The 12,693-nt window shown below is 43.8% G+C and overlaps 2 protein-coding genes across 2 annotated transcripts; both read right to left on the minus strand.

The window, feature by feature from the left end:
* Nucleotides 1–86: 86 nt before the first annotated feature.
* EAE97_009934 (uncharacterized protein) lies at nt 87–2,900 on the minus strand (the record flags this gene model as incomplete). Its single annotated transcript, XM_038880449.1, has 1 exon — nt 87–2,900. One exon carries the CDS (start codon nt 2,898–2,900, stop codon nt 87–89), a length of 2,814 nt encoding a protein of 937 aa, XP_038728816.1.
* Nucleotides 2,901–5,463: 2,563 nt separating this feature from the next.
* Nucleotides 5,464–6,680, minus strand: EAE97_009935 (uncharacterized protein; the record flags this gene model as incomplete). Its single annotated transcript, XM_038880450.1, has 3 exons — nt 5,464–6,240; nt 6,314–6,537; nt 6,626–6,680. The coding sequence occupies 3 exons, from the start codon at nt 6,678–6,680 to the stop codon at nt 5,464–5,466; spliced, it is 1,056 nt and encodes a 351-aa protein (XP_038728817.1).
* Between the last annotated feature and the right edge of the window lie 6,013 nt (nt 6,681–12,693).

Here is a 12,693-nt window from a genome sequence, read left to right on the forward strand (position 1 = left end):
AACACCCTTTGGTATTGATCCTCCCCCGAAATGAACTCCTTGTTCAACTCCCCGTCTCATCCCATCCCTTGTATCATTATTTTGACTCATAAATACTCATCATCTGAATCCGAAGGCCAAGGTCCACAACCCGTTTGCGCATCCTGTGTTGATTGCCAATCAAGAAATGCAGCCACATCTGTTGGTGGCGGTGGCGGTCCTGAGATCTCCCGGTCTATCAAACTATCTTGTTCGCGCATCATTTGGCTTCGGGACATGAGTTGTGATGAACGAATCAGGGAGTAAGGGGCAGGTGTTGAAGATGGATGGTGTGATTCTTGTGCACCCTCGTCTTCTACTGGGCCATTTTCTGGGAGGTGATTGACTTCGTTTTCATGATTTTTTGTATCGTGGGCGTCGTTCTTTTCAAATTTTTCATTACGGTCATCATCATTCTCATCCTCGATCTGACTCTCAATCTCAATAACCGCACTCCCCCTCGTCGTAACAACAGGCAAACTGTCCTCGTCCAAGTCAGCCTCATCATCACTCTGACTTTCAATCTCAATAAACCTTCTCTCCCCTCTTCTCGGCACAATAGGTGTCAATATCTGCACCGGACTACTACCACGCGAGGAAGAAGGAATAGATTTTGTCGGTGATTCCGGAATAACCTCTGGAATGGGAGTTTCCTTTCGTTCATTTCGTGAACGACGTGGAGTAGCAGGTGTTTGAGTTTGTGTATAATCAACCGTTGAAGCTTGTGATAGCCTCACAAATTGACGCTGTGAAGATGGTACATGAATCACAGGAGTTTGCGTTGCGATTGGGGGCGAAGAAGGAGGCGAGCAAGGTGGTAAGGAAGATGGTGCTTGTGTGTGTGAGAATTGTTGAATGTTATTCGTGATCTGATCTAGTACTTCTTGAGATTCAGTGCTCGTGCTTGATTTTCTGTGTAGTGTGGATGCGGGATGTATATTATCTACAGCCGAAGAAGATTGTGTGAAAAGAGGTGGTAACAAATTCGCAATCAGTTCCCCTAAGACTGCGGGTGGTACCTTATTATATTTCTGTGGAGCAGCCTTGAACCATTGTCGGCTCTTCAATTCTTCCAGGGTCATTGGATTTGCGAGCGCATATAATTCTAGGATTTCATATGCAAACTTGGAACGTTTTTCGCCCTTATTAAACTCACTGTTACCAAGCCCATAAATATTCGTTATCTCTCCAGGTGTTTTGGGCGGGCCAATGACTGCCATATGAGTAAGAGTCGATAGAGGTCTGATTTGGTAAATCCAGATGCGGGATACAGTAGCTGGAAAACTATATGATCGAAACTCGTGGTTCTTCTCACGGGAGATTATATTTTCCACGTGGGTAGGATATATAGAGACAAATACATCAGAAGAATCCGATCGCGGTGCCATAGCATCCAAATGTTGTGTGGAGAGGCGTTGGCTCTCAGGATATTGACTTTTACCAAACTGGGTCTGCTTTTGGGTATATTGAGTTCCAGTGCGGCGGATTTGAGAATATCGAGTTTGTGTATGCTGGATAGTGGCATATTGGGTTTGTGGTAACTGGCTACTACCATAAGATACAGTTCCGGCCGCGTCGTCGCTTAATGGAGTATTTTCTTCGACATCACTTAAACTCGACGAAGACATGATCCGCTCAGCCTGGAATTGTGTTTCCGCTCCTATATCTCCATAAAATGTTTCTGGAAGTTCGGATTCCTGCTCAACGTCCCCTTCTGTTTGTCTAATAGTATCATACGCTGAGCGATCATCGTCCTGCTCTGGCGTTCCAGCTGTGTTCTCAACCGTGTCTCCTGCATTCGTGATACTTTCAAAGCCAGGGATATTTTGTGTTGGGGTATCCGCCACAACTTTAGATTCCTCATCTTCTTCGTCCTCCGCATCTGAATCCAGAATTTCGAATTTCATATTCTTGGGGGCAGGGGTCCCCAACCGGCGGGTAGGCGATCGCGACAAGTCACGTTGAGTGGCATGTTCTTCTTTTATGGGAGTCTCCTCCGCAAAAGATTCCTGACTAGGATCTGGTATAGCAAAGCGTACCGTTTTGGCCGGACTCGAATGCTTTGAGGGGGTCCGAAGGACTTGACTTTCATCTGTTCCGGTCTCATAGGTATCCTCAACTCTTAATTTGGGTATCTTTTCGGCACTTTTGATTGTGTTTGATCGTAGGGAGAAGGGTACTATGACATTTGTAGATTGCTCTTTGAGTGGCGACCGCTTTCGTGCGGAAACTCCAAATTGACTTGACGTTGGTGTAGCCGGTGATTGTGATGATGGAATCTCAAGAATCTTCCTATGTCTTGGTGTTTGTGGTGGAGGCATTAATTGAGCTGGATCAGAAGTAGTAGGTTTGGATAACTTTCGCGGACTTCGTCGAAGTGGTTGAAATGCTGGAGAGCTGGATACTGGGACATCATAGATTGATGGATCGTCCTCTGGTTCTTCTGGTTCTCGTGCTCCGGAAAGTGGCCAATAATCAAGTTGAGTAATCGTCTGCGTTGAGAAACTTGGTGTCCTGCCTTCCTCTCCTAGAGTCTTCCGTCTATTCTTCGATCCTTTTTTCTTCTTTGCCTCTGGTTCATCGCCCATAGTCCTCCGTCGTTTCGTTCTTCGTTTCGATTCTTCTTCCACAAAATCTCCTTGAATATCCTCAATATCATCCTCCAGTTGCTTTCCCTGTTCTTCTTGTTCATGCATTTTTACCCAATCCATCTGCGTAAGTGTATCCTGATCCTCGAGCTTCAGCTTAGATTTCTTGCCATAGTTCCTAGTTACACGCTTTTTCGTTTCTGGAAATGTAGTTTGATACAATGGTTCAACTGCTTTGTACGTTCGATTTACGGGCGCACTGCCTTTTGGTCTAGACTTCTGCTTTGGAGGCATTTTGCTTGAAGTTTGTATCGTCGTTGTCTGTATTGTAATGTATTTTGTTGCATAGGCAGGCAGGCCATGGTTGCCTCAACGCGTCAATCCGCGCTCGCGTTCCTTATCTGTTATCTATTATCGGACGCGATAATTTACACGTGAGCAATTAAAAAATCCCCGCTGATTAAGCACACCCTATGAATATTGTACAGAATAGGTACTGACTGGGTAGGTACTTTTCAAACGTTTCCCCCACGTTGAGATCGTTAATCGTCGAGCCTCATCGTTCTCGTTACGATATCATATTGACAAGATGGAGACAAGATTGAACCGAAGATTTTCGTACCCGTGATATGTCGGACATATGTAGGGTAAACCTATTCGTCGCGAGCTTGGGAAACGTTAACGTTGTGCTACGGTGACATTCTCATGAGTTGACTAGGGCTCATCCAATACCAAGCTGTCCGGAAAATCGTCAACAGTGACATTCAGTGACATTCAGAGATTATGGTGGCTTTCATGTGATGCATCTGCCAGCGCATATAGGGTTACACTCGCAACGACATGGTATGCAGAAGTGGCTGCCGACATTGATCTTTCCCATTGCGTAGCGGAGACGTCTCCTGGACCACGAACTATCACCGATCGAAATCCAACGCTTTCAATGTCACTATCAGTAGCGATCATCAGAATTTATCCGAGCGAGGAAGCAGTGCTAGTTATCGTCTCTCTTTCTTCTACAGATTGAAATGCGTTTTGATATGTTTGGCCACGATATTTGACGAATTACCTTTCTTAAGTGCGGAAGGTCTGCTTCCTTCTTCCTTTCCTGCGAGTATCATATCATGCAACAGGCTTTTGCTGTCTTAAAACGAAATCTTATCCCAATTAGTTTTCTCCGATTCTTGCCCTTGTGGTACTGAGATTCACGATCTCACGAACCCTTGATATGATATATCATTGCCCCAAATCATTCGCCCCGCTTTGACCACAACCCCCAGGACTATCATGTATTTTCCAATCTATCTATACACCTTGTGCATTCTTTAACGATATGCATGTACGCATAAATGATCATCTTTGTCACAGTTTGACACGCATGACTTGCTCTCCTAAATCAATTCTAGATAATATGGGGGTGCACTGGGCCTAAGCAAACACGTCACAGACATTTTCATCTAGATAAGATATGCAACGATCATAACACTTCCTTCTTTACAAGTACATATATTCTTGTCCCCTCAGTAGCCGAGATATATGACTCATCTACGACCGGGCTACAACGAATCGTCATCTCTGTACGCTGATTTCAGCAAGGATTTGCAATGTGCTTTTCCAACACACCTACCCCGATGTTCTATGAGCTCACATAAAGGGCTGTGTCATTTAAACAGAGGCTATGTGAGCAGTAGGTGCTGGCACTCGTGTTACCTGTGTTGATTTGGATGAGATATGCAACAAAACGCAAATTCTCCTCAGAAATCTGCACGCCCTCACTCTCATCTCGATTGGTGCCGCATGACACTCTTGTTTGTACCAATCCTAGATGTGTGTTCAAGGCTATCATGCAAGAAACTTGTGTTACATTTGTGTTTTGACTGAGATGTGCAACAAAACATGCAGCAGACTATGATATCCTCCCAACTGGCCTAGGGCTAGTAATCGAGGCATGCAGTGATACACATACATACTTCCAGAATCATGTTAGTGGATATCAGTACCACTTACTATGCTCGGGACAATTGTATTGCTTAAAGTTATGTCTTATGATTTTATAACAGAAGAATAATGAATTATCCTTCAGGCTCAAGAGCCGCTAAGGGGTGCCTACCTCAGCCGTTTCCCGGACCAATGCTAGTTGTATACGGCGAGTATAAAGTACGTTGTATTACTTGCGGTTCTTGAATTCAGATGTGCAACAAAACGTGCTAATACATTACACAATTCGGGGGCATACAAAGTGACGTATGGCCAGTATTCAGCACTGGTGGTGCAAAGAGACACTAGCCCGAGGGTATTAGTATACGTGTCACTGAGATGATCCGAATTACAGAGACCTGCCCTGTGTCACATCTGGTGGACTGAGAAGTGCAACAAAAGACGACAGTCATCTTTCCATCCAGTGGCTGCGTCAGTCCTACAGGTGCTGGTAGGACTAAGACATGCAACAAAAGAGCCAATTTACTTACCCGGCTCCATGGATGTGGAAAGGATGATTTTTGGCACGTGCGGCGGCGTGAAAAGCCAATAATGATCCTTCTTTTGATTAGATTGAGTTCTCATCTATCTAAAATGTTAGGTTCACGCTCGGCAGATTATCAGTATCTTTGTATCTAGTGATCAGAGCAATTCGAATTCATTGCCACAACACTCATGTGTCACCATAGGACTACAGTCTCACACGCTTCCACTGTAGAGCTTAAAATCTCATTCTTTTCTCATTACTACAATGCACGCTAAAACACCATATTGGTAGTTTGATACTTAAGTAAAGATCCCAAAAACGCACTCATAAAGCCTATTGATCCCTAGCTTCACGCCGTTGACCATTCCGTTCCATTTCCCATGACAATCAACTCAATCATTTGCTGGTATCAACCACATATCTTCCAGCAATCTTGCCCTCGTTCATCAAGTCATAGACTTTCTGCAACTCGCTCAAACCGCATGTCTTATACGGAGCCTTAATAAGACCACGTCTGAAAAACTCAATAGCCTCAGCAGAATCTTGTCGGTTGCCAACGTACGATCCCTTGATGGTAATCATCTTGACAACTGACTCGAAAACAGGCGCACGAAGATAAGCACCAGCTGGGAGACCGATAGCAACGACAGTACCGCGGGGTCGAACATACTCCGCAGCTTGCTGGAATGGCTTTTCATTGACCGCAACCAAAATAACAGCATGAGGTCCCAATCCATCGCGTGTGCAAGCCTTGACGTCATTGACCAGATTGCTGCTTGACATAAAGTCAACATAATGCTGCGCTCCCAACTCTTGTGTCATTTTCTTCTTCTCGGCACCTCCGTCAATTGCAATAATGTCTAATCCCATAGCTTTAGCATACTGGCATGCAAGCGATCCTAAACCGCCTCCAGCACCAACAATAGCTACAGTTTGACCTGGGCGAACTCCAGATTCTTTCAGGCCCTTGTAAACGGTTATACCAGCGCAAAGAACGGGAGCAATGGCTTCGAGATCGCATTCCTTTGGAATACGTGCAACGTGTGCGGCTTTTGCGATGCAATATTCTTGAAACGTCCCATCGACTGTGTATCCTGAGAGGAGGGCTTTGGCGCAGAGTGGTTCGTCAGATTGTTGACAGAAATCACAGGCGAGGCAACTTCCATTCAACCACTATACTTGAATTAATACTTGCCTTCTAATTTCCCACATTTTCCATGAGAACAGAAGGATGGACACAACTTACCTTAACACCAGCATGATCACCAACCTTCACATCCTCAACAAGACTACCAACGGCAACAACAATACCAGCTCCCTCGTGTCCTCCCACGAGTGGAAGCTTTGTGTCTAATGGCCAGTCACCATTTACAGCATGTAAATCAGTGTGACATACACCGGAAAACTTTATGTTTACGAGGACTTCGTCAGGACCGGGCTTTTGGACGGGGATTTTCTTGTAGACGACGGCTATAGTTGTAGGTTAATTGTGAGGTCGGAAATGAGGAATGCGGATAAGGGGGATGAGAACTGATGATAAGGGAAGGAATAAACATACGTTTGCCAGTTTCTTCGACTACTTGCGCCCATTGTTCCTTTGGGAGATTCTCCATTTTTGATATTTGGGATGATGTAGATGTTTTACTGGGAGTTTGTTGAGATTGTTCTGAATAAGATATGTGGGTGTAATTGTTGATTGATATATGATGGTATGACAATAATTGAATACTAAATAGAGAATACCTCTTAGAGGCTTGGGAATCAGTGAATATATAGTAATCCAAACAATCATATGATGGTACCTAGTTATCCAAGCTCTAGCCCCTCCAACGAAGATAACCCCACTCCTACTGAGGTGTAATGTCTCGGATGTCTAGTTCTGATCTACAGTCGCGCACTTAGAAGCTTGCGTTTCTTTGTTCTTTCACTTTATGCTATTGGATCATTCTAAAATTGAGTTTGTAGCTCGGATTCATGGAAAGGACTAATCAGTATACCTAGGTAGAATTCACCTGCTAATTGGGCAGATCATCGAGGCACCTGTTCTTGTTGGATTTGGCGATACCCTAGAGGCTGGGATTCACGGCGGCGGACGTGTGGAAAAACACCGGCGAGGGGCTAAAAAGCTATCGGTATCCACAGAATGGACGCATTGTGCATTGCCCCTCCTCCCGCCAGAGAGGGGATATATACCAGAATTTGCTCGGGAGGTTCAGAAATGGCGTGGTTTTGCTACTCAATTCGCTTTGTGGATGAGCCACTATGTCATTTATCATAGAAATCCCTGCCAAACGTGTCGTATGGGAGCTACCAATACCGTGATTTTGGAATATGCTATGGAAGCTTTCCGTTCTCGGTCAGAACAAGGTTTGAGGTCGTCCCCGCATGAATGCGGGGAAAGGTGTTTTGACAGTCCACCACGTATTCTCTAGCTTCCAGCTACGCGTATCACATCAATCAGGATGCGGGGTTACAAAGCTACCTAGGTATTAATTTTGTTACGAATAAATGAATGTCTCTCGCCCTACGAACCTAAATTATCGAGTAAATTTTTACCTTTGATCCGAGAGCTACACGGTATCTACGGTCTCCGGGAACAGGATTATCAAGAGTAAAAGATTTCTGATTATTCCATGTCATCGTCCACCAGGTTTTTTCGTCTTGGAATTTCTGTGATCAGGCCGGTCGCGATAGATATTGTGACGCCACAATCATGCTGTTATATTCTTCCTCCGGGGAGTCTCCCAATCCATTTTCTGAGTACTCGTATGTAGGTGATTATTTGATGTGATACGACGTTTTTAAGTGAGCTGTTTGAAGGTGGTCTGATTTCTCAGGTTTATTTTAGGGGCTTAGACGGTTGAAAGACGGCCCAATCCATGCTTGGTGGTTAGGCGGAGGAATGCACGATTTGTGCCTAGGACGCCGTTGGACTAGCTTAGAAGTGGGGGTTTGGGGCTTGGGGGGTTTCGCATCTCTCGCAATGAAAACTGTATATTATCATTTACAAATAAGGTTACTCTGGTTCCAATAATCAAGTATCCGAGTAGCTCTCATGTATACATTATAGGATGCTATTTCATCAACGAGGCAATACAGTAAATGCTGACAGCTCGAGAAACGCAATGCAGCCAAGGGGCCGGAGTGAGATGTACTCACTCCCTACCTGTAGAACCAGAGGAACATCTAATTGCGATTAATCCACAGCGACGATTCGCCGAATCCAAAGTATAGTCCAGTGGTGAAAGCGAATCCGAACAGATGCTTCCGATGAAAGGCAAACTCTCCATCTGCTATTTCTATGATGCAACTCAGAGAGAAATTGGAGTTCAGATATACTTCCTTTGGAGCATTTTGGAGCAGTATCACATATAGCAACTATTCAAAGACGAAAGAGCCACGCAAAGACTGAAATTTTTTACAAGGTGTCTGCGCACAGAAAAACAGAATGGTTCTACATGATAAAAGGCGTCAATGAGTGGCTAAATTGTCGAAGAGTTTCATCCACCTCAGGCATGTTTTCTTATAACGACAGTTTGGTGTACTTTTCTATGACGCCGTGATGGGTCCCCCATTAATCAGCACTTTTGAGATGTGCCATTTTGACAGCTCAAGTACTAAGGCAATGAAAATCACCCCAAACTATGAAACTAAGTGTTTCCAGTGTCTCCTACTCTCAAGGATGCAAGATTTGCCGTACGAGGTGGCGTTGGAGATTCTGTGAACTTCCTTCAGAATTTAATGAAATACTGATTCGTTCGTTTCTAATTACCTGGAGTTCAGCTTGGTAGAAAGTTCTGTGTGATGGTGATTCCACTTCGATTTTTCTCTGTTCGTCTCACAGATTTCGCTCGTTAGGTTTCTTGAGACCTAATCTCCCCATAGAAATTGTGTAGTATGACGAGATTTGAATGTTATCAAGACTCCGCAACGCATCATAAACGGTAGTAGGCGGTAAAATGGTTGTAATAGACCAAGGCTGAGGTTGAGAGCTACTGATTATCCTTGTTGGTTGATGGATCGAAACCCACACTTGATGAGAATCGCAAAAAGGGTACTGAGGGCTCTTTGTATCAAAGGAGAAAATACAATCAAGTACAAGAGCTTCGGCATTCGCCGATACCATGATGCTAAGGAAAAGACTGGCTATATGTCAAATCTCGCTGCGTTGCAACCAAATCACCACTTTCAAATGATAAGCTCACCACCCTGGGGGGGGATTTCCAAAAATTACCAGTGCATATCGTCTCTTGCTACTATAGTCTAAATGACTTTGTTGAAGTCACAAAGCCACTCCGGCTTGTGTAGTATATCTCGAAATTCAGATCATCCCACTGAGACTCTCCTCCTTTGTTAGCATATCTCTCCATGGATGCTTGCAGTGTCATATTTGAAGTAGGATGATTGAACGAGGACGGCGAGTCTTGTTCGGCGATTCTTGAATTAACCCAAATGCCCTTATCTTCCTCAGGGATTAATCTATGCAGAGTTCTTCTGAGGTTCGACTTGTTCAGATTCATAATTCCACGTTCACAGAAGCTTCGCATGCTACGAAATTTATTCCGACCACATATCAGAACTATAATTGCATAGGACTAGATGCAGCAGTTTCACTAAGTTAAGTATTCCTCATCGATTCGCAGAGTCTTTCAAGCTCCCTCACTGGTTAGGGCCGGCCTCTCGAACAGCACGAATTTAGGATCTGAAGCTTTTTGTATAATTCTTGAAAGTCGAAGTAAGAGACATCGGAACCGGTTCAAAGCGGCTCTTTTCTCCAAGTGCAGACTGTAAGATACATCCATCCTTCAATAAGTATCGTGGGGCAATTCGGGAGATTTCTGAGCTTGTCGAAGGCGCAGAACTGGGAGATAAAAAGCAACAGTGGGTGTTTCGTTTTCTGAATAATAGTGGTAAGTTCAGAACTATATTCATTAACATGAAAGAAATCCATATCTCTTGATGTTCCATGAACATCCAGCTCTATTACCTATGGCTCGGAGTAGTATTAAGATTTCACTGGATTCTTTGAAGGCCTCTTGGAAATACGAAGTATTCTGGATCATTATTTACCTGGTCAAGAAGATCAAGATGAACTATAAAATCACCATATTTGAAGTTTGACACCCTTGAAGTGTATAAAACAGACAGATCAGCAACTTATTAGGGTTCATAAAAGGGAAGCCCTTTATAAACACATGCACAGATGGCTCACAGGATTGAATGTCAAAAATAGTATAATTTATTCTACATTCGTTTGACCTAGTAAGAGATCACTGTTTGATGAAGTGGAGACAAGGGGCCTGGCAAACTTGAACCTTCAGTTTAACATCAATATTGCACAAAGCCGGGCCAGTTCGGCCCGAGTTTCATTGACCATAAACAGTTAAGAAGATTTCCTTGGACAGAATAGCCGAGTTTTCTTCTGCCCTCTTGGAATTTTCTCACACAATCTTGGTATTTTCCTCGAATATAACCTCTCGAAAGTTCCAGTTGCTTCTTGCTACCAAAATTTATTCTTCCAACTTCAACTTTTTTTGTTGCATACTACCAACTGCATGTATCTTGCAAGGTGTTAATTTGTTCTGGTAAGTTGATAATCTGATGCTATCTCTTCGAAAGTCTCTAGGAATGTCGCAGCAATCTTCATAGATTGAATGTATTACAAGCTGCATATCGAGATGCAACCAACCATTCACAACAGCACACCAATGATGTGGGTTAAAGAGAACTACTCTATGAACAGCTTTCCTCTTAAACTGTCCAAATCCTTGGTCATTGTTGTCTTTTTCTCTCTGGTCCATCGATTTTCATCGAACTTGCAGAGGAATATTAGAACTTAGCGTTGTCGAATATTTGATTTCCCATGTCGATAAGGACAATCCCTTTCAAGAGAACATTGATCAAAGACCGAGTCCTTATGCAACAAGCATTTAAGATTACAATGATACTAACGTGTTGCAACGCAGAACATAATATCCACACAAGCAAAAGCCAAAGCCTTCTTCGATTGCAAGAGGACTTTGATTTCTCGTGAAGTGCTGAGCGAGTCGAAAGGATAACATAATTGTCCTGAGAAGGTGCCAGGTGCGTTGCTGAAGGCTGTAGGGGTGTCGTCCCCTCACCTTCGCACCACCTCCAAAAAGGGCTGCGGCCGTCGAAGATCGTGCATCAGTACCATCAACAAGCTCTTCTGAGGTATTTGTTCTTTCTCTCGTACTGATTGTCCGTGGTAGCTGACTTACTCTACAGTAATAGTGACCAGTCCAAGAGCCGAGAACTTGGCCTATCTATTGATTGGAGCTCGCTGGACCAAGTCTCGACCATCAGTTCCTGGGCCCGCGCGGTGTTTGGGTCAACAAGCCCTTTGGCGAAGTAAAAGCCACAACAAAGCGGGCGAGAAATCAGGAAACTATATGTCGGCTTATCTTCCCATTACTCAGTCTACCTACCGACATGGTACTTTTGTAGCAGCTGACTCTGAGGTACGGGCAATACTACGAAGCGCCGTGCATGTTCGGAGGATGTTGGTCATTAACCCGGAACAATACAGACATCTCTTGATCTCAACCAAGTTCCGCCGCTGTCGTTGATATTCGAGCTCGGTAACCTGCCTTGATCTGAACCATACCAAGAAGAAGAGAAAGCCGAGGAGAAAAGCCTTACCAAGAATTGAAGAGATTCTGTCAGATATCGAAAAAAATGACAATTTCCAGTTGGTTATCTATTCACATGCGATGTCCGAGAGAATTCCTTCAATTCTTGGTAGCGCTTTTCTCCTCGACTTTCTCTTCTTCTTCATATGATTGAGATCAAATCATTTCTTGCGGTTGATTTGTACATTGGTGCTGCTAGGGAGGCCATTGGAGGTTCCTGTCAAGGGATCAAAGCCAAGAGTAAGTCTTCTAATCGAACATAGGGATCAAAACTAACTGACTAGTAAAGCATGCCCGAATTACCAATTTGTAGAAGAGGGTCATTGAGGGAAAGCTTCTGTCTGAAGACTCACCCAACTCAGCGGAGACTCCCATCAAGATAGGAAAGCCAAGAGCATGCCCGGCTTGTGATAGACATGGTACATAAGTTTTGATGCTCATAAGATTTGTTTATTTTGGTAAAGAATATCGATGTTGATGGCAATTGAATGGTCAAACTGGCTTGCGTTCGTCGGAATACTCACTACTCACTACATGTAAGTTTGGTCAAAACTATCACACGAAACCAAACAATGAACTTATACTAACAATTTCTAGTCTCTGCCATCGAAAAATTGTCCAGAAAGAACATTTAAATGCCCCCTAGACAGGTGGTAAAATCCAGAGCTACCAGAGCTGGGGCGTTAAGGTTGTTGAGATTGATCCAGAAGTTGCTAACAATGATGATGACGATCCTGACACTTTTAAGAAGTCAGTCCGGAGAGGTATGCACTCCCTCAATAGGGATTGAAAAGTGGAGGACCGTCACAAGCTGAGAAATCATTTGCTTCAGGCGGTACTCACCTTCAAATTCAAGGGTACATGCTTTCGAAACTTTGGCTCTTTCAATTAGATTTTGTAATAGAAGAATGACAGTAACCAGCTACTGCGTAGATACCTATTGATTTATATCTGTGAATAATCAATCTAAGTC

Source organism: Botrytis byssoidea, assembly GCF_014898295.1.
Source record: "Botrytis byssoidea strain MUCL 94 chromosome Unknown BBYS_024, whole genome shotgun sequence".
NCBI classification, from domain to species: Eukaryota; Fungi; Ascomycota; class Leotiomycetes; order Helotiales; family Sclerotiniaceae; genus Botrytis; species Botrytis byssoidea.